Raw genomic sequence first — 23,554 nt, forward strand, 5'->3', positions numbered from 1 at the left:
AAGCTTCAATAATGTGTTTTCTTTCCCTCTCTGTTTCTCTCTCTTTCTAATGAAAAAGTTGCTCTGGTGTCTGGTGTGGCGAGGCCCTGGGAACAACAGCAGAAAATAACTTTTTGGTACCTGACTCTTTTGTTTGTTTGTTTGTTTTTGTTATCTATAAAAAGGAAACACTGACCAAAACCATTGGATAAGAGACATCTTGAATGAGTGAGGGAGAACTGGTCAGTTTGCCTTCCTTGCTGGACTTCACCTCATGGGGGCACCAGCACTTCTCCTCCTCCTCCTCCTCCTCCTCCTTCTCCTTCTCCTTCTTCTTTTCCATTTTCTTTTAACCAGAGGATTGCTCAATTCTAGTTTATAGTGGTGAAGGGGATTGAATCTGGGACATTGGAGCCTCAGGCACAAGAGTCTCTTTGCATAATCATTATGCTATCTCCCCCCACCCTGTTCCTCTTCTTCTTAGTCCTTTATTTGAGTTTTTCTTGTTCTCTATTGTGTGCTTGTATGACTATGAGTTTCCCTCTCAGTACTCCTTTAGCTGTGATACAAATATTTTGATAGTTTGAGTCTTCATTTTCATTTTTTTCCAGGAACATTTTAATTTCTTACTTGAGAATTTCTTGCCTCTTTGACCCAGCGGTTTTTAGGCAGCATGTTTTTGAGTTTACAATTTTTCTGACTTTTAGTAATTTTCTGTTTATTGTTGAATATTAGTTTTACTCCAAAGTGGTGTGAGAAGATGCTTGGGATGATCTCAATGCTTTTGAATTTGTAAATGCTGTCTTTGTGGCCCAATATGTGGTCTGTCTTTGAGGATATGCTGTGTGGATTTGAAAAGAATGTGTAGTCCAGTTTTTTTTTTTTTTTGGGGGGGGGTGAAGAACTCTGAAAATGTCCAGGAGATCTAGTCTGTCCATCTCTTCATTTAATTCTCTTGTTTCTTTATTGATTATGTGTTTAGTTGATCTGTCTAAGTGTGAGAGTGCGGTGTTGAAATCTCCCACTATTACTATTGATGTATTTTTGTAGTTCTTTCAGTAGGTGTTTGATATATTTAGATGGTCCTTCATTGGGTGCATAGATATTAATAATTGTCAAATCTTCTTGGTTGATTGATCCTCTAATCATTATTTAATGGCCTAGCCTATATTTTATTACTACTTTATTTAATTTAAAGTCTATTGTGTCAGAGATGGGAATGGCTATTCCTACCTTTTTTTTTATGATACTTTTCCATCTTTTCACTTTAAGTCTGTGTTTGTCTTATTGGGTCATGTGGGATTCTTGCAAGCAGCATATGGTTGGGTTGTGTTTTCTGATCCATTCTCCAACTCTGTGCCTTTTAATGGGTGAGTTTAAGCCATTGACATTTATTGATATTATGGATTTAAGGTATTAAGGTGCTATTGTTCAAGAATTTTTTATTTGCTCTGATATTTGGCAAGTGTTCTAGTGATTTTCTTGTTAAAAAGAGTTCTTTTAGAACCTCTTTCAGGGCAGGCATGATGATGGTTGCCTCCTTTAACTGTTGACTGTCTGAGATTTTGATCCCTCCATCTAACCTGAATGAAAGTCTAGCAGGATATATTATTATCCTTGTTTGAAACTTCTTTTCACTGAGGGCTGGATCGATATCTTGCCATTCTCTTCTGGCTTTTAGAATTTGTTTGGAGAAGTCTGCTGATAGTTTGATGGGTTTTCCCCTATATGTGACTTTTTGTTGTTCTCTTGCAGCCTTTAGGGTCCTTTCATTATCCTTACTACTTTTCATTGTAACTATCATGTGTCCTGGTGTCTTCAGGTCTGGGTTGATTCTGTTTGGTAATCTTTGGGCCTCTTGAATCTTTTTTTTAAAAAACTTTTTATTTATTTAATTATTTATTCCCTTCTTGTTGCCCTTGTTGTTTTCTTGTAGTTATTATTGTTGTTGTTGTTGTCTTTGTTGTTGGATAGGACACAGAGAAATGGAGAGAGGAATGGAGACAGAGAGGGGGAGAAAGACAGACACCTGCAAACCTGCTTCACCACTTGTGAAGTGACTCCTCTGCAGGTGGGGATCCTTATGCCAGTCCTTGCAATTTGTGCAACCTGCACTATCATCGGAATCCTGGGCCTCTTGAATCCTAATGTCTTTTCTTTAGTTTAGGTCTGGGATGTTTTCTTCTATTAATTCCTCTAGAATGTGTACTTCCCCTTCTTCTCTTTATTCCTCTAGTAGGCCAATTATAGGAATCTTATTTAATCTGAGATCATCCCATATGTCTCTGCTGTTGTTTCAGAGTTTCTCAGTCTCTTTTTGAGCTCTTTTAACTCTTTCTTAGTTTTCTCTAGCTCATCCTCTATCTGGCTGATTATGTTTTCTGTTAATCTGATTTCCCTTCCCCCAGATTCTTTTTTCAGTTCAGTTATAGTATTAGCATGTTCTGCTGATTGGCTTTTTAGCTCAGATATTTCAGCTTTCAGTTCTCTAATTACCTCAAGGTAGCTCGTATTTTCCTTGAAGGTCTCATCTGTTGTTTCCTTATTTCTGATAGCCCTTTCCTCCATAATTGTCTTCATTTCTATGATTATTAGGTCAATTATTGCTTGCATACTTTTCTTATCCATGGTTACCTCAAACTGATTTGGAGTTTCTTCTGGGCTCCTGTCCTGATTCATTGTGGTAGCAGTTTTATTTACTTTTGATTTAACCTTTTTTTTGTTTTTTTAACGTGGTTTGTATTTTTCTGTTCTGTCATTCTTCAGTTGTTGTGTTTTGATTAAAAGCCATGCTATACTAAAGCTTTTTCACAAATACAGTCACAAACCTCAGAAATTACAACGGTAGCAACTGAAGCTAAGATTGATGCAGTTCAACCAATACTCATTAGCCAAACAACATCTCTGGTCCAAAGGAAAAAAAAAATAGAAAAAGAAGAGAAAGGAGAAAGTACAAAGCAAGAACAGACAATTATGCAAATCTACTGTCCACTATAGATTCTAGAGATAGCAAGAGGAGAAAGCAAAATAGAAAAGAGAGGCAGATAGAGAGAGGGACCACTCTGAGTCAGTTTTCTTCCACAAAATAATTCACAAACAAGTGTCTGTGAATCCAGAAATCAAAAGAAGGAAGAAGAAAGAAAAAAGAAAGACACTGAAAAGAAAGAGGTTTTTTGTTTTTTGAATTATCTAGGAGGAGAGAAAAAGGAGAGTGGACAGAAGTAGGAGTGAGAAACAAGTTCCTCTCACAGTGGATAGCACACCCAGTCACCTATCAATGGAAAAAGCAACAACAGTTAATTTTGGTCAACTTGAAGAGGAGGAAAAAGAGACACACATATATAATAATAATAATAATAATAATAATAATAATAATAATAATGTAAAAAACCCTAAAAGTCAGTCTGCAGCTTGGACTGCTCCAGATTGACTGCATGCAGCTTGGTCCCCTTCCTAAATGAAGCAAAGACAACCAATTATAAGAAGTATTAAAGAACAAAACAAACAAACAAACAAACAAAACCTCCAGCTAGTCTTTCTCAGGTAAGGCTGAGGCCCTGACTGGCCAGGTATTCTGTCACTCAAACAGAGCACTAGCCCCCTCCAAAAAGAAAAGATAAGGAAAAAAAAAAAAGACTTAGAATGATACCCTTGCTGAGCCAAGAATCTTGGTAAAGAAAACAGCTCCACAGGTAGCCTGCTAGGAGCATCTGGCCATCCTATGGGGGCTGGTTTTGGAGTGGATGGTGAAGGATGAGTTCAGAAATAATCAAGCCAAAGATTTTCATTTATTTGTACTTTGACCTCTGTTTACCAGCCCAAGAGTGAGTTATAGGACTCTTTTTTGGTGTCTCCCTGACTACTCCTTGCTGTCCCTTACCACTAGTGGCACAGATATCCTACCCTCTCTAAAGAATCCCAGGTTGAAAGATGCTTCTTTTTGGAGCTCACACCAGGTATTATCTCCAAGTCATGGCTCCACCTCTGACTCTTTTTATTTGCGGAGGTGGGCTGTGTGTGTGGGGGGGGGGGTAGAGGGGTTTAAGACTAATGATGCTGACATTAACAAATTATTTTATAAATTGCTGCTTAATTTGAGAGAGTAATTTCAGTGAGTTTTTATTTTATTTATTTATTTTCCCTTTTGTTGCCCTTTTTTATTGTTGTTAGAACAGAGATAAATGAAGAGAGGAGGGGAAGACAGAGGTCGAGAGAAAGATAGATACCTGCAGACCTGCTTCACTGCCTGTTAAGCAACTCTCCTGCAAGTGGGGAGATGGGGGCTTGAACTGGGATCCTTAACCAGTCCTTGAGTTTTGTGCCACATGCACTTAACCCACTGTACTACCACCGACTCCCAAGATTTGTTTTTTTTTTTTATCACCCATGTAAAGTGAATGCTATTTACTTACTTCAGATAAATAAGCAAACTGTTTAGTGCTCTGATTTGGTGGAGAACAAAGATCCTTCACATAGCTTATAAAAAACAAAAGGTCTGAAGCCATTTAACTATGGTGTTCTCCAGGTCAATTTGACATCTCCAGCCATAGGTGAGCCAGTTTCAACTGAACAAAGTGGGCTGCTGTCAATTCCCATTGAGTTTAATTTCTTTTTTATTTAATTTTTTTTTTTTTTACTATTTATTTTCCCTTGGTTTTTTTATTGTTGTTTTAGATATTATTGTTGTTGTTATTGATGTTGTAGTTGTTAGATAGGACAGAGAGAAATGGAGAGAGGAGGGGCAGACAGAGGGGGGAGAGAAACATAGACACCTGCATACCTGCTTCTTTGCCTGTGAATTGTCTCCCCTGTAGGTGGGGAACTGGGGGCTCTAGGCTCAAACCAGGATCCTTCCACGGGTCCTTGTGCTTCATGCCATGTGCACTTAACCTACTGTGCTACTGCCCCACTCCCTATTGAGATTAATTCTTAAAACTCTAAGATTTGTAAAGATTTCCTTGAGTTTAATCCCAATTTTACTTAGGTCATAACAACAAAAGCCTGATTTGGAGGAAAGCTTTTGCTCTTTTACTAGACAGTTCTTTTTAAAACCATAACCTATACTCAGCCACTCCAAATTGGCGTCTAGTCACTCCAATCTCACAAAGAACTATGTGTGTGTGTGTGGGGGGGGGGGGGGGTCGGGTGGTGGCCGGGTGGTGGCGCAGTGGGTTAAGCGCACGTGGCGCAAAGCGCAGGGACCAGCGTAAGAATCCCGGTTCGAGCCCCCGGCCCCCCACCTGCAGGGGAGTCGCTTCACGGGCGGTGAAGCAGGTTTGCAGGTGTCTTTCTCTCTCCCTCTCTCTGTCTTCCCCTCCTCTCTCCATTTCTCTCTGTCCTATCCAACAACAAAGCAACGTCAACAATGGCAATAATAACCGCAACGAGGCTGCAACAACTAGGGCAACAAAAAGGGGGAAAGATGGCCTCCAGGAGCGGTGGATTCATGGTGTAGGCACTGAGCCCAGCAATAACCCTGGAGGGGAAAAAAAAAAAAAAGAACTATGGACCTCTCTCTGCTTTTCTTCTTTGTTCTTTACATTTTTTCAAGATTTGATGGAAAAATTCTACTTAGTATTTGTTACAAAAATGAGTCATCCCAGATCCTTAAATATTGAAAATTCTTTCTTACTAAGTAAAATATCACAGTTTTCATAGTTGTTAGGATTTCCCTTGTTACCAATACTGCATGTAAGAAACACATTTTAAGGGCTGGCATTTGACCCGTTCAGAGAGGTTCCCGTATTTTGCTTTGGGAAACCCACTACTTTCTGTTCGCTTAGGTTTTTCCACAAAGAACAAGTTAATTCAGGAATACCTCCTCATTGTTTATACCTCAGATATTCTGAATATCATTATTTTACATGCTTTCATAATTACACCTATAGATAACTTTTTTTCTATCAGATTCTGAGACCTTTTGTATTGGTGATTATGCAAATGGATTGTATGTCCACAGTCTTACCTTATGGGATGTCTTTCTCTTAACCATATATATGAGTGTATCACATACACAGGATATTTTCTTCCAACATTTGCACTTGGCTCAAATCCATCTAGATATTTATTTCCCTCAGTGTGATAAGGTCAACTGCTGCTAGATGGAGATTATGATGGATCTGACCTGAGTCCACAAATAGTTCCTAATGCTCACTGATATAGATCAAGAGCCATAACATCAAATGGTGGTGGGCACAGGACAGTAGCAGAAATGAATTAGCTGGGCTCAATAAAACTAGTTACTCTCCTAAACTGAAGTATGACTTTATGCATTTTATAGAGATATAGTTACAGAGAAACAGTTCTCTCTCTCAACAGTAATGATACAAGAACTATTGACAATTAGCATAGTATGGTCATTCGTTCATGCTTCCCTTCATGCACATTGGAGGCCATTGTCCTTGAAGAAATAGGCTTAAACAAATTGCTATGAAAGTAATTGTAGTTGAACCTCTAATAGCAGGACCCAACCCTTTGGGTAATGAGGTTAGCAGAAAGTAGGTCAGAATTTGTATATTAACCATCAGCAGCTCTCTATTTTGGAGGAGCACCCTTTGAATTTACCTAAGATTCATTTTCTACATAATTAATTCATAACAAGTATTGTTGATTTTTCCCTTTTGTGTGTGTGTGTATGAATTTCTGATAAGACTGCTTAAGTTTGATGCTTTCCTAGAGCCTGGCTGGAATATCTTAGTCTGAATTGTGTATTCTCCTCCAAATTGTCATTTCAGTCTCAGAGTAGTTGCCTCCAATATCCTTTTTGCTTTGTGTTGATATTTCATATCTAATTCTTTTCATTTTTTGGCACAATACATTTTCCAAAAAAATCAATGAATATGCCTCAATTTATGGCATAATATAACTTAAGAAGACTAGAAAAACATACCAGAGTTGTTCAAAGACTATTAATAATTAATATACAATTTTATTTTGTTTTTCTTTAAGACCTGGAGCAGTAAACAGAAATTTTTCAAAATATCTCCCTAAATTACCTCTTTCCCCATCCTACCACTTGAAGTAACTGTGATATACAGAGCATTTGCTATCATTTTCCACTCTCTTCATTTTTACATTACTCTCACCAAGAAGCTGTACTTCTTTCCCTTTCTATTTTTCTATTTTCTCCATCATTTCTTTGTTTTTCATATATTCATTTCTTCCCTTAATAACCGGAGTTCTACTCACTCTAATGATTTTTAGTCACAGTCTGTCTCCTTGGAAATCTATGAGTACAATTCTCCACGTCATTTTAAGCAATTAGGTATTACTTTTTAAAAAACTGGATCGTATTTTGACAAATCTTTTCAAATTGCTTTATGCATGTTACATTTCTACCTTATAAGTGCCCAATTTTGTATTTGCTAATAGTAAACAAAGTGGTGATTTCCAAAAGAACTTGAAAGATACAGTATGCTATGAGATTTGGAATAAAACAAAAAGGATTTCTTTTCTTTTTTTGCTGGATATCGAGCAGTGAGATGACTGTCATTCTCATTGTCATCTCGTTTCTCTCTCCATCTTCATTTTCTTCTTCATATTCTTCTTCTCCTCCCTCTCCTCTTCTGTATCTATCTCCTTCACCTTCGTCTTCCTCCTCCACCCATCTTCTCTTTCTTGTCTTATATGAAAAATCATTTACAAAAACAGTTATTGCCACATTGATACAATTTATCTCCCTATAATAGGTGTCTGCACACCACTCTCACCACCAATTTAAGTCCTCCTTGACCATCAATCACTGGGTCTCCAATGGCCACTCTGCTCTCTTCCCTCTGACACCGTTTGTTCTTAGTCTTACTGCAGTAGACTATGGCTAGTCCATGTTACATCCTTTATTTTGCCTTGCTCCACCTATAAAGGAAATCATCTGGCTTTCATCTTTCTGCTTCTGGCTTATCTCAGCATGATTCCTTCATGTTTGACCCAAGATGAGTTAAAAGAAAACATTTTATAATTTATTACAACTAAGTAGTAGTCCACTGTGTGTGCACATCACAGCTTTTTTAGCCAGTCACCTGTTTTGGGCCATCTAATTTGTTTCCATGTTTAGGTTATTACAAATGGTGCTATTGTGAACTTAGATGTGCATGGAACATTAGAAATGGACCTACCTTATGATCCAGGAATTCCTCTCATAGAGATTTATCCAGTCATTGAGTTCTATGTCAGCTAGAGTTTCTGAATGATAGTTAAACATCACAGCTGGGGACATACACACACATAGAGTATTCTTTGATATGAGTCATATTCCTTGGTGGGTGTTATTGTTGAGGAAAATATAGAAATATTATCAAACTGTACTCAGACAGAAATATAGGAAGAATGTGAAGATTCTATTGATATATCAAAAGTGAGAGTTGGGTACTATTTTGTGATAAGTTTGTAATAAATTTTGAAATGCATACCATTTACTGTGAAAAACATTTCTTTTATTTATTGGATAAGGACAGCCAGAAATTGAGAGGAAGGGGAAAGATAGATAGGAAGAGAAACAGAGAAACACCCACAGCACTGCTTTAATGCTTATGAAGCTTCTGCCCTGCATGGACTTGAACATGGGCCCTTGTGCACTGTAACATGTGCATTCAACCAGGAGTGCCACTGCCTGGCCCTGTATGCCATACCATACCATATTGTACCATACATACCATACCATACCATACACTTTTTTATTTAAAAGTTTCCTTAGTAGTTTAAGGTTGTAAACTTATTTAACTATTTATGGAAAAATAGTTTGCACAAATCTGAAAATTGTATACTGAATTAAATTTAATTTTATCAAATATTATCCTCCTTTTAATCTGTATTCTTGACTTCTCATTATCTTCACAATTCTGTTTGTGTGTGTTGCAGTGCTTGGTTTTGTAAATTTCATCTTCTATATTTCTATCCATTCTTTGTAACTTTCTGCCAAGCTCCTATTTTAAATAACACCTATGTACTAATGATTGCTGCATTGACATTAGAAGCTTGGTTCTACTCAGAATTCCAGAAGCATAAACTCAACTTCCTACTCAATATTTTTGTTTAGATGTTTGTCAGGCATCTAAAATTTAGTCTATCCGGAATCGACTGATAATTCCACATTCACTCAAAATCTGTTATTGCTATAGTCTCTTTCCATTATCATTAATAATACACCATTCTTCATCTGGTTCAGGTGAAACTCTGAAATAATTTCTCCCTCTTCTCTCCTTTTTCTATCATAGCAATACACAATCACTTAGATAAACTTGATAGCTCTACCGATGAAGTATATTTGAAACCCACCACATGAGCTACATTGTTGCTGGCTTCCTAGTCGATGTATTCTTTATCATAGTAGCTTCCCTTCTAGTCTCACAGCTTTTGCCCCTACTCCCATTCCCATCTGTGAAAGGGCTTTCTTGTTTAGTTCACTTCTGTTTACACATTAATTTCTTCATAGTTATTTCTCTTCTGAGTCTCAGTAGAATCTGACATATCTAATCTGTTGGAGACCCCTGATTTTTTAAAATTTCTTTATTGGGGAATTAATGTTTTACATTCAGCAGTAAATGCAATAGTTTGTACATGAATAACATTTCTCAGTTTTCCATATTACAACCCCCACTAGGTCTTCTGTCACCTTAATCCTTGATTTCTTAATGATTATAAGATCCCTGTAATATAACAGCCTATTACTGATTAATACCTTGGTGATTTCTCTGATGAATTGTTGCCCCAGTTACTGAAAACTATGTATAGAGCTAAAAAAATGTTTTGTCTCCTACTATCTCTCATACCTTTTCTTCTCTCTACTAAACTCTTATTCTCTGACTGGCATCTGGTGGATGTCGTAAGCTAATGAACAGCTTGGTCAAAAAGACCCTTACACAAAAAGCCTGAAGTTACATGTTATTAAAAAGACCTGTATCCATCAGATCCTGGACTTTATGATGTGGACATAATGAATACCTACTAAGTGGCCAGAGGATTACATGACAATACCATGGTGGTCTTGCATTAACTGTCATAATTTTTGTACCCTTGCAAAGATGCTTAAGATGTTTCTTGTTCCGTGCTCTGAAGTCATGATGACTTTTTGATAATACATACTCTACTGAAGTTCTGATTAGGGACACATATACTTTTTTTTTTAATTTTTTATTTAAGAAAGGATTAATGAACAAAAACATAAGGTAGGAGGGGTACAACTCCACACAATTCCCACCACCCAATCTCCATAACCCACCCCCTCCCATGATAGCTTTCCCATTCTCTAGCCCTCTGGGAGCATGGACCCAGGGTCGTTGAGGGTTGCAGAAGGTAGAAGGTCTGGCTTCTGTAATTGCTTCCCCGCTGAACATGGGCGTTGACTGGTCGGTCCATACTCCGAGTCTGCCTCTATCTTTCCCTAGTAAGGTGTGTCTCTGGGGAAGCTGAGCTCCAGGACACATTGGTGGGGTCTTCAATCCAGGCAAGCCTGGCCAGCATCCTGGTGGCATCTGGAACCTGGTGATTGAAAAGAGAGTTAGCATACGAAGCCAAACAATTTGTTGAGCAATCATGGATCCCAAGCTTGGAATAGTGGAGAGGAAGTGTTAGGGAGGTACTCACTGCAAACTCTAGTGTACTTCTGCTTTCATGTATATATTTTGCAGTAGTTTATGGGTACGTGTGAACATAAGCTCTCTCTCACAGAGACTGGTGTATATCTAGGTTATGGGACTTTGTTAGAAAGTGAACTACCTGAGATGAAATTAGAGTGTACTATAAAAGGAAAGGTCTCACCCGAATAATGAAGCTGAAGGGTTGTCATTCCACACGTGAAGTCTCTGGACACAGTCTGAGGTGAAGCATGTTGAGGTGGCAATCATTGTGTTGGTTAGGTTGTGATCGGCGGATGCAATATTATTTGGTTTGGATTGGGAGATGCATACGGGAAAGTGGGCCCTATCCAAGGGTTCCAGGACTGGGGAAAGTAGGGGCTCTATAGTGGAGATGTGAGGTTCCTGCTGTCTTAGAGTTCAAAAAGACAATCGATAGTTAATGTTATCATCACATTATTTGGTAATTGGCTTAACTTTGAAAAGTCCTTTTGTTATGGTTTGCTGTATAGTACCCAGTATCTTGTATATAGCTGTGCTATTGGATGCTTCTAATCTGCTTGGTCTAGGCTTTTGAGAGAGCCCGCATATCAAATACACAGCCTATATATTAAAAAGATTCAGTTTGTGTTTTGAGAAACTTTGAGACATACAATTGATTTTCCCCCTCTCATATTAATTAACTACTGATTTATATGTCTACATTTTGCTAGGAGTGTACATAAACACCATTCACACCATCAAAGGACTGTGACCCATCCCTCCCGCCCACTCCCACCCCCCACTGGCCCAGGAAGCTGCATGTCTACCCCTCACCACTGGGTTTTTACTTTGGTGCCCTGCTTACAATTTGGTCAGGTCCTGCTTTTAGTTTCCCTTTCAGATCTTCTTAGTCAACTTCTGTTGATGAGTGGGATCATCCCATACTCATCTTTATCTTTCTGACTTAGTTCACTTAACATAATTCCTTCTAGCTCTGTCCAAGATGGGTCAGAGAAGGGGGGTTCATTGTTCTTGATAGCTGCATAGTATTCCATTGTGTATATATACCACAGCTTTCTCAGCCACTCATCTGTTGTTGGGCACCTGGGTTGCTTCCAGGTTTTAGCTATTATGAATTGTGCTGCTATGAACATAGGAGTACACACCTCTTTTTGGTTGGGTGTTATGGAGTCCTTGGGGTATAACCCCAGGAGAGGAATTACTGGATCATATGGAAGGCCCATGTCTAGCCTTCTGAGAGTTTTCCAGACTGCTCTCCACAGAGGCTCTACCAATTTACATTCCCACCAGCAATGTAAAAGGGTTCCTCTGTCCCCACATCCTCTCCAGCATTTGTTGCTGCTGTCCTTTTTTGATGTATGCCATTCTTACAGGAGTAAGGTGGTATCTTAGTGCTGTCTTAATTTGCATTTCTCTGACAATCAGTGACCTAGAGCAGTTTTTCATATGTTTGTTAGCCTTTTGGATCCCCTCTGAGGTGAATGTTTTGTTCATATCCTCTGCCCACTTTTGGATGGCGTCATTTGCTTTTTTGGTGCTAAGTTTGCTGAGCTCTTTATATATTTTGGTGATTAGTTTCTTGTCTGATGTCTGGCATGTGAAGATCTTCTCCCATTCTGTGAGGGGTCTCTCTGTTTGTTTAATAGTTTCTTTGGATGTGCAGAAGCTACTTAATATAGTCCATTCAGTGTGTGTGTGTGTGTGTGTGTGTGTGTGTGTGTGTGTGTGTGTACACATACATCGGTGTGTCCATTTCCAGACCCCTCGATTCAACCAACAAGAGTCTCTGAAGTTTTATCTTGCAACCCTTAGACATGAACAGGATCCAAGATCTTGGCCTCCAGTCTCCCTGACACCAAACATCTTATTCCTATATTATTTTACCAAATCCTCTCCTCCCTTTTACCTGGATCATTGCTTCCTCTGCCTTCTGTTCGGTAGTCATCAATAATGCCCTTTTTGATAAAAATAATCCCCTTAGCAAAAATGGAAATGAAATATTGGCCTTCTGGATTAGGTAGCCATGTTCTTGAATACAATTAGGATATAATACATTCACTAGGCTGCTCTTTGGATAAATAGGATTAAATTTAATGAAACACATTGTCCTAGTCAGCTGCGTGTTATTGGCTCAAAAGTGTTGATTTAATTAAAGCACTTAGTCAGACTAACTAAAAAAAAGTCATTCCTTCTTTGTTAAGACTCAGTAATTTCAACATCATTTCAACCATCTAACAAGAAGAACAATAGGAGCATAAGTCATGACTAAAAATATGTAAAGGTCACTTTTCCTGTTGTCATGGAGTTGGAATCTTAGATCCTCATTAAATATTTAAAAAAAATGCTTGTTTTCCTCTTCATGAAAACACTGAAGTTCAGCTTCATCCCTATTACCTTTGAAGTGATCTCTAGTTGATTTATATCTTTTAATTATGATCTTAATAGTTCAGTCCAAAATTATATCATAATTACAAAAATATATTTATCTTTCCTCTATAGCTATTGAAGTTCAATTTTGCTATCTCCTCTTTAAGTGAAGTTGAGGGTAGATTATATTAAGTAATTACTCACAGAGAGTAAAGTTTCTTATGAGGAAGAGAAGTTGTAATCTCTAGATGGATATCTGATTCTATGAAGTACTTGCTACTACCTTTTCTATCTTTAGAGTAAGTGAAAGAAAAAAAAGGTAAAATTTATGTGATTTAAAGTTATGTGATCAAGTTTAATTTGGCAAGTGAATAATACACATTCTGTATGTATCAGATGAATGTCAACAAAGAAACCTAGACTTGACCATTAAGAAATGCAGCACCAAAGATAACCTTAAAATCTAATAATGTGAATGAGAAAAGGAAAGTGACTGAAAAAAAAGTTGGGCTTCTCCTAATTAGGAGATTATTCATTCAGGAACCACTGCTTCCACTTTTGGTTTTTCCAAAAGGTAAATTCATTCTTCTCATGAAAAAACTAAATTCGTCCATACCTACTGCCCTTCTGGGAGGGGGCTTGGGTCAGCCCACTCAGACTCTCATGGAAATAATGGCGTGGACTTCTCAGACAGTGGGCCCTTTCCCCACACCGCTGTAAGTGGAGACAGGGGCTTTAACCTGGGTCCTTGTGCACTAGAACGTGAGCACCTAACCAGGTGCACCACTGCTTGGCTCTGAGGAGCCAAGTGCTAAAGTAAATGGAGAACTGAAACAATCTGCAATTCACAGTCATCTTCCTCATGTTCCAAATGTCTTCATACTGATGGATCTTGTGAGAGGGGCTGGAGGAAATGAGTGTTCTAAATTGAACTGGACCAAGTTACAGTTTTAATGCTGAAAGTAATAAGAAAACTTTAAAAATATGCCTAATATTTTTAAAATAGATTTTTATTTAACAGTGCATGTCTGGATGTAATAATTAGGGGAAAAAATTCTCTTTACTGATTTTTTTTCCTACCAAAATGCTTAAGCAAACAAGAACTTCTTTCCCCCTCAGCACATAGTTTATGCTCCTTCCTGTTCCTTGATGAGCTAAGAGAATTCCTAGAATTGTTAGCATGGGCTTAAATCCCTGGAGAACTTCTCTGAGGCAGGACTAGACTTCTAAGCTTGAATCCCTCTCATCCGTAACAATCTAATATATAGATCAGAAATTATTCTTGATTGTTATAGGAAGAGTGGGTGATTATGCACTCACAGGACACACACACAGACCTGAAAATAAAATCCTCTTGTAGTTACATATTCAGGATATTTTGGAGAACAGTATATGGTTTAGTAACAAATCTGCAGAGCTTTGCTCTACGTCTTCATGACTTTTGGTGTGGGCAAAGGAAGAAGGGGTTATGAAATGAGAAATATAGAATGTTCCCCTGAAAGCTGAGCTGTTTAATACCCATGCTTCTGGTTGTTTAAATAAAAATGGAAATGGAAACCCTCTTATCCCTGAAGTTACTGCGAATGATTCCGTACCACAGCTGTAACTATGAAGTGTTCTTTTTGTTAAGGAAGTAAATAAGCCATTATTCCTAGATTAACTGTGACATGTCTTTTAAATTTTACTATACACATTTCCAATGAAAATTTATCAGTCCGAATATTAAAATGCCATCTTTTTAATCCACTTACAGCTAAGCCCTTATGTTGAATGATGGCTTTCCCTGTTCCCAGCTCCATTATGAGCATCTGAGTGTCACTTCTCAAAGTCTGTCTCCAGCTGTGGAACAATTGAAATCCTTAGCATTTTTATTCAAGAGAATCTTATCTGAATATAATCTGGAGCATTTCTGAATTAACATGCTGCATGTTTTGTTATTTGCCCATTCTGCTTAGTGTAAGGCAGAAATAAGCCAACACTGCAACTTTATTTACTTATAAAAAGACTTTCTTTAGTCTTTAGAAAAAATAAAATTGAATAAATAAACTTAGTTTACTTTATTTTTTATCATTTATACTGTTTTCATTACTACAGGAAAAGAGAACCAGAAGCAACCACTTGTATTAATATTTGCACTCAAATAGGATAGAGAGAAATTGAGAGAGGAGAGGGAGAGAGACAAAGAGACACCTGTAGTACTTCCTTTACCACTTGTGAAGCTTCCTCCCTGAAGGTGGGTATTGCAGGCTTGAAGCTAGGTCTTTGACCACAGTAACATATTCTTAACCAAGTGTGCCACTGCCTGGCCTGCATGATCCTTATATGTGTTAATATGAGTGTTGTATGAAGCCTAGAAGTTCTTCTTAACAATATAGATGTCTAGGTTTCACAGCATAACAACTAGAACCACTGTCTCTGAATCTGCAGTTTGACAAATTTCCTGTGTGCTCATTCATAATAGTAACTTCATATAAAACCAAAGGATCCCCATCAATAATGCCCACTTTCATCCTCTGTTAACTATAATCTATAGTAAAAGTCACTTTATTTTATTTTCCCATGTATATATATATATAACCTGAGGGTCTGAAGTCCCAGGTTCAATCCCCAGCATCACCATAAGCCAGAACTGAGCAATGTTCTGGTCTCAAGGAAAAAAAATCAAGAATATATATATATATCCAGTAGAGTTATTGCTGGGGCTCAATAGCTAGTTATCTTAGTGTGTGTGTGTGTGTGTGTGTGTGTGTGTTTCTATTTTATTTGTAGGATAGAGGGGAAGACACTTGTGCAAACCTGTTTCACAACCGCTCATGAAGCTTCCCCCCCATAGGTAGGGACTAGGGGCTTGATCCCAGGTATTTGTGTATTGTTATATGTGTGCTCAACTATGTGTGTCACTGCCCAAACCCCTGAAATTATGTTTCTGACTTCCTGTATCTTTCCCTTTTGTTCCCCTTTTCCATATATATAATCACTCGCAAAATTTCCTTCAAGTGCTCTGTTCTAATGCTTCTGGAATTCTGGGTATTTTACATCTTGGAGTGTAAAGATTTGAATGTGAGTGTGTTCTTTCAAATTTTGAATTTGAGCACCTGAGGGGTTTTTTGTTGTTGTTGTTTTTGTCAAGTTACATGTTTCATGATTTTTCTTTTTAAAAACTTTTTTATTGGGAGTCGGGCTGTAGCACAGCGGGTTAAGCGCAGGTGGCGCAAAGCACAAGGACCAGCATAAGGCATAAGGATCCCAGTTCGAACCCCAGCTCCCCACCTGCAGGGGAGTCGCACAGGCGGTGAAGCAGGTCTGCAGGTGTCTATCTTTCTCTCCTCCTCTCTGTCTTCCCCTTCTCTCTCCATTTCTCTCTGTCCTATCCAACAACGACAACAACAATAATAACTACAACAATAAAACAACAAGGGCAACAAAAGGGAATAAATAAATAAAATTTTTAAAAAACTTTTTTATTATCTTTATTTGCTGGGTAGAGGACAGCCATAAATTGAGAGGAAGGGGGGTATACATAGGTGGAGAGACAGAGAGACACCAGCAGCCCCGCTTCACCACTTGTGAAGCTTTCCCCATGTCAGTGGGGACAGGGGCCTCAAACCCAGGTCTTTGAGCATTGTAACGTGCACTCAATCAGGTGCGCCACCACCTGGCCCCCACATGAATTAGTTTATGTACACAACTTGTTGCATTGTATTTGTTTGTTAATTAGATCATTCCTGGGAATGAGAATCCATTCCCATAACTCACTTATATCTGTAATTCACTAACATGTATGCAACATGCCATAAACTAATAAATTCAAAAAGTCATTTTATAGCAATTGCCATTTATGATCTGTGCTTCAGTAAACAAACAGGAACTATATTCTGATATTCTCCCTTTGCTTTAAAACTCTCTCTCAGCCTTCTTGCCCTTTGCAGTCAAGGACTAGTTGAAATCTGCGTGTTTTACTTATCTGTCGTGCCTGTCTCTTTATCCAGTTGTTAATTGTATGACTAATTAGTTCTTTTAATGATGATTAGTCTGGCTCACATGAGTACTTTCCTAAAGCAATAGTCAGCAACCTGTGAAGACTTGTTTTAGAATATCTCCATAGTTTACCCTGTCTTTTAAAAATGTGACAATGTCAGTGTCACTTATGCACACAATTTTATTTTTGTAACACATAGTATCTCTATAGGAAACCTAATTATGACTCATCGAGATGAGGAGTAAATACTTTTCATGAAAATGGTCTCTGAAAGCTTTCAAGGAACCACAATTAAATCTTACTAAGGAAGAAAATTTAGTTTTATATGCAATTTCTACCAGAAGTAGCAAATTTTAGTAATTTGACATAGAAAATATTTGACTCAAATAGACACTTTATAATGATGCTAAAATCCTGTTCCAATCTCTGCATACTATTTTACTTGACTTATGTCAAATTATCTGAATGTTGAAAACATTAAAATAGTTTTGATGCAATATAAATGAATCTCATTTTGAATGTCTGTGCCAAACTTTTATTGAGCCAGCCTGTTTGTGCCACTTGTCTAACAGTTTGTTCTTCCTTCATAGTAACTCTTTCACCATTGGGGGAAAAAAAAAAAGTTTTATGTCTATTGTGGTGACCTATGCTCAGTAGCCTTTTGAGTTATTTTGTAATTCTTTTTTATCTTTTTAAATATTTTATATGTATTTATTTATTCCCTTTTGTTGCCCTAGTTGTTTTTATTGTTGTAGCTATTATTGTTGTTATTGATGTCATTGTTGTTAGATAGGACAGAGAGAAATTGAGAGAGGAGGGGAAGACAGAAAGGGGGAGAGAAAGATAGACACCTACAGATCTGCTTCACTGCCTGTGAAGTGACTCCCCTTCAGGTGGGGAGCCAGGGGCTGGAACCTGGATCCTTATGCTGGTCCTTGTGCTTTGCGCCACCTGCACTTAACCCATTGCACTACCGCCCGACTCCCTATTTTGTAATTCTTACAGGGCTTGATAAAACAGCAAATTAAAGGAGTTGGGCGGTAGCGCAGCAGGTTAAGCACAAGTAATGCAAAGTTCAAGGACCAAAGTAAGGATCCCAGTTCAAGCCCCGGCTCCCCACTTGCAGGGGAGTCGCTTTACAGGCGTTGAAGCGTGTCTGCAGTTGTCTTTCTCTCCCCATCTCTTTCTTCCCCTCCTCTCTCCATTTCTCTGTCCTATCTAACAACGAGGACATCAATAATAACTACAACAACAATGAAAAACAACAAGGGAAACAAAAGGGAAAATGAATAGAAACAAAACAATTAAAGAAACAGCAAATTAAATTGATAAATGTGTATATTCTCACTATGAGACCAATAGGCCAGTCCCTTGCCTCATTTTCTCTCTTCAGGTTTCTCTATTTCTGAAATAGTAATATTGAAATGAGGATAATTAATAATACAGTGTCATCTAAGTGTTCAAGTGAAAGAAAAGTCTGAGGTCTCTCACTTTCAATAAAAACTTAGAAATGATTAAGTTTAGTCATGAAGGCAAGTCTCAAACTGAGATAGGCTGAAGTCAACCTCTCATAAGCCAAAATGCTAGTTAGCAGTGAATACATCTTGGAGAGTTTAAGAAGGAGCAAAATAATAACATAAAATAAAACTATAGCCCAGGATTGGAAGATGATTTTTTAAAATAAAAGTATATTTATTTATTTACTTATTTGAACAGAGACAGAGAGAAATCGAGAGGGAAGGGGAGATAGAGAGGGAGAGAGACAGAGAGACACCTGCAACCCTGCTTCACCACTCATGCAGCTTCACCCCTGCAGGCAGATGGGTTCTTTAAGAGCCTGTATGTCTTGCCAGGCATGTGGCTTGGGTTTGAACCCCAGAACCACAAGGTGTCCCATGATACCAGATGAAGCTCTCACACTGTTGTGTCTCCCTCTCTCCTTGTCTATATTTATCTCTCTCTCTACTTGAATAAAAAAACTAACTCCAGGAACAAATAAATAGATAAATAATATTTCAGTCTCCACCTCTCTGTTATTACTGGTTAGAAAAAAAATATTATGATGATAATCTAATATTTATACACATGATAAGAAAGTAAAAAAATACAAATTCACATTGCCTATATGGATAAAGTCTGATTGATATAAATAGAAAATAAGTCCAAAGAGCCAGGCGGTGGTGCACCTGGGTAAACAGAGTGGTGAAACAGGTCTTCAGTTGTCTCTCTCTCTTTCCCTTTCTATATCCCTCTCAATTTATCTCTATCCAATAGTGAATAAATACAAGTGTTAAAAAAAAAAAAGAAAAGAAGCTAGAGACTCGCAGATAGCTTAACTAGTAGGACACATACCTTATATAGATAAGATATTGGCTTTGAGCTCTGTCACCGTATTGGAGCACCAGGGATGCGGAGTCTCATGTATCTGGGGCAGTGTCTTTTCTCTCTCTGTTTTTTTGTTTCCCTCTTTTCTCTCTCTGTGTAAGGTAGAATAATAATAATAATAATAATAATAATAATAATAATAATAATAATAAATGGGTCGGGGTAGTCCACAAATGTACAAATATCAATGCCACATTAGGAAAAAAAAAACAGGTTTTAAATCAAAACCTTTTTTAGAGCAAGACCATAATGCTCTTCCCTTTTCTGAAGTTTCCTTACCTCTCTCACAAGAAAAGTTTGCTGTTAGCAGAGGTTGGTTTGTAAGGACTAAGGAGAAAAATAATAAACACTAACAAATGTCCAAGATGAAGCAGCAAGTGTTGATATGGAAGCTAAAGCAAATTAATCGAGAAAAATCTAACTAAAATCACTTAATAAAGTGGCTACACTAAACAATATATATGTATTTTCAGTATAGGTGGAACCTCTAAATTAAAAAGAGACAGCTTGAACATTCATAGCTATGGAAGAAAAGTTATAGCCTGATGTCAAAGCTTCATAGAAAAAGCTGACCCTCTTGGTAGAGACTACGACAGCTGATTATTTTTAAGTAAGATAAAACAATGTTCCCTGAACATTCAAAAAAATTGTAGTCCTTTTGGAATAGTGCTAAAAAAGACAAAGTGTGAATGACAGTTGTTTACAAAAGGTGCACTCTCTATTAAAAGCTGCTCATAAAGAAAAGTACTTCCTTCAAATAGTGGAGCTAATTGACAATGCCTCTGGTCATCTAAGATCCCTGATGATATACAACGTGATTCATTCATCAGCCCATGAATCAAAGAGACATTTCAATTTTCAACTCTTATTACTTCAAAAACAAAGCTGTACCTGCAATAAAAAAAAATTCTCTGATATATTCAGCAAAGAAGATTAAAAGTCTGCTGGAAAAGATTTACCATTCCCAATGATTTTTTTGGAGGAAGTTCAGTAGTGACCTTAACAAGAATTTGGAAGAAGTTGGTTCCAGTTCTGACTTTGAGAGTGTCTTGACATCTGGAGAGAAATAAACTATAGATGTGATCAAAAAGAACAAAAGAACTAAAAGTGGAAGTGGGGCCTGAAAATTAATTTTATTGCTCCAATCTCATGATAAATAAAAAAAACTTAAAGGATGAGGAATTCACTATTATTTTTCATTTTATTGGGGGACAGTTTATAGCATACTTGTCTACACATGAACTTGATTTTCCAGCTCCATGTGATGGGTGTCTGCAGAATATGGGACCTCACCCCCCCCAACTGTCCTGGCCAGGTACCTCTCTTCCACACCTTCTCCAGAGTCCATTGGTTTGGTGCAGCATGCCATCCGTAGTCCAAGTTTCACCTTGTGTTTTCCCTTTCTGTTTTATTTAGAAAAGTCATTAGTAAGACAATTCAAGAATGTAACCATAAAATACAGACACAAACCCAAAAATTCTGGTATACTTTCACCAAAAAGTCACAAAACACATAAAGAAAACTCAAAGTAGAGAGTCCCGCAGAAGCACAGCAGGTGCTACTGGCTTAAGGATCCTGGTAGGAGCCTCTGGCTCCCCACCTGCAGGGGAGTGGCTTCACAAGCCTTGAAGCAAGTCTGCAGGTGTCTATCTTTCTCTCCCCACTCTGTCTCCCCTCCTCTCTCAATTTCTCTCTGTCCTATCCAATGACAGCAGCAGCAACAACAACAACAATAACCATAACAATGATAAGACAACAAGGGCAACAAAAGGGGAAAAAATGGTCTCCAGCAGCAGTGGATTTGTGGTGCAGGCACCGAACCCCGGCAATCACCCTGGAGGCAAAAAAAGAAAAGAAAAGAAAACTCAAAATAGAGCTACAATATATGAAGGACTCTGTGAATGAAGTTAAGGTTTTTGTAAGAGGCTTAATAAGCAAAATAAATCAGCTTGAGGGGACAATATCAAGGCTGGAAGATAAAACCATGACACTGAGTTCAAGCAGTTGAAATGGAAAATTTCATGAAAATGAAGCAGTTCTCTTTGAAATACCAGGTTTTATCAGAAAAGCAAATGTGAGAGTTCTTGGGACACCTGGGACAGAGGGAAGGAGAAAGGAACAGAGAACATATTCAAAGAAATCACAGCAGAAATATTTCCACACCCGTGTGCAATGACCAAAACATAGATATCCAGGAAGCTGAACATATTTCAGAGCTCCTGAATCAAAAACAGCACACATAAAGACACATTATAGTAAAACTATATAAAAGCATGAAGACAAGATTATTGCAGTCTGCTAGGGAAAGAAAGAAACTCAAGGGGAGTCAGGCGGTAGCGCAGTACAAAGCACACGGGCAGGCATAAGGATCCCTGTTCGAGCCCCCTGCAGGGGAGTCACTTCACAGGTGATGAAGCAGGTTTGCAGGTGCCTATCTTTCTCTCCCCCTCTCTGTCTTCCCCTCCTCTCTCCATTTCTCTCTGTCCTATCTAACAATGACGACATCAATAACAACAACAACAATAACTACAGCAACAATGAAAAACAAGGGCAACAAAAGGGAAATAAATATAAAAAATTAAAAAGAAAGAAACTCAAATATAGAGGAAGAATCATCAGGCTTCATTAGATTTCTCACCACATAGGAGGGTAGGGATACAGGACACTGGTGGTGAATATAGTGTGGATGTATACATTATATTTTATTTTTATTTATTTATTTTTATTTAGAAAGAAGACATTAACAAAACCGTAGGATAAGAGGGGTACAGCTCCACACGGATGTATACATTTTAATCTTCCCAGGTCTTTATGTGTTTAAGCAATTTTATACTTCTCCATGTCTTGTTTAAACACGGTTCTTGCTGTTTAGCCAGCAGTTGGCACTGTGACTATATTGCATATATGTCATTCAGGGAAAGGAGAGATTCTTCTACGTGATCCCGGGCAGATTTATTACCTTTGATGAAAAATAGAAAGAAAGAAAAAAAAGGAGCTCATAATGCAAGAAAAGAAGCAGTATTCCAAGAAAATAAACAGTATTATGAAGCTATTATTATTTGAAAAATATTATTTTGACATCTGAAAAAAGGCAAGAGTAAAATCACAGAGGAGGTATCATAGTAAAGGATGAAGCAATGAATGTTTGAATGTAGTAGGGACTGGAAAATGGACTACCAAATATGTACCAACATGTAGCATAAATTAGTAGTATTTGGTAACATGAATCAATGAGAAAGAAATTTCAAATCAGCTTTCTTTTTCTAAAGCTGTAGAGATAAAGAAGCAGAAAACACTTAAACATATGTAAGGAATAGACTTTAGGATGATCACTTATCTGGCATGCCATATTTCAAAAGGTAAATAACTTTTTAAAAGAAAGTCCTTTGATTATAAGAAGACTAAATGTACTTTTACTTTCAAGACATTATAACTTGAAATTTAATACGTATACATCGGTGTTTTTACAAATACGATTTTTACTAAGAATTACTTGCTGTAACTGTTCTTCTATGCTTACAGTTCTCTGGTTTCATTTTTTCAGCTCCATGTGGTGGCCATTTTTCAGCTCCCAGTGGATTGATTCTTTCACCAGGATGGCCAGGTTACTATAAAGACTCTTTGAACTGTGAGTGGGTAATTGAAGCTGAACCTGGACACTCCATCAAAATTACATTTGAAAGGTCTCTAAAAATACATATTTATTTTTATCTTAAAGACTATATAGACACATAGTTGCTATTTTTATTAAGTGTGATTTTATGTAATAGTAATACTGAAGCAGAGCTTGAATGGTTGTATGGCCATTGTCACATTCTGAAACATGATCCTGAATTCTATCCTATTGAGCAAAGGGAAAAGAATTAATAATATGTTGTACAAAATGATGAATGGAGACTTTTGTTTCTCAAATAATTTCCAACCCACTTGTCTTATGGTGGATTTGCAAGGTAAAATATACATCTACATCTTTAGCTATACCCCTTAATTTAATGAGTTGAATTGTACTGTATTTTGAAGAACCTGTGAATTGTAGGTTTCTGGAGTCAGACACATTTAAATCAACTTCTGTTTCAGTCTAAGACACTTGAGCATGGTACCCAAGTACCTTTTTTCACATGTCTGAAAAATATGGCTATGTGAAATCAATGTGTATTAATGATTAGCTGGTAGTTTATTTTCCCCTAGGAATTATATCTCAGTAGTGTTCATACAACAGTAAACAAATAGAATCAACTTAGAAGCAGGCTGAAAAGTTTAAATATGGTAA

At 37.5% G+C, this 23,554-nt stretch overlaps 1 protein-coding gene across 1 annotated transcript in view; it reads left to right on the forward strand.

The window, feature by feature from the left end:
- The window catches only part of CSMD3 (CUB and Sushi multiple domains 3), a 1,712,448-nt gene that overhangs the window by 896,082 nt on the left and 792,812 nt on the right, over positions 1-23,554 (forward strand). The window contains exon 17 of the mRNA XM_060195764.1: positions 22,829-22,967. Coding sequence (XP_060051747.1) covers positions 22,829-22,967 — 139 coding nt within the window. The remainder of the gene's footprint in view (positions 1-22,828; positions 22,968-23,554) is intronic.

The sequence above is a fragment of the Erinaceus europaeus genome, chromosome 1 (assembly GCF_950295315.1).
Source record: "Erinaceus europaeus chromosome 1, mEriEur2.1, whole genome shotgun sequence".
NCBI classification, from domain to species: domain Eukaryota; kingdom Metazoa; phylum Chordata; class Mammalia; order Eulipotyphla; family Erinaceidae; genus Erinaceus; species Erinaceus europaeus.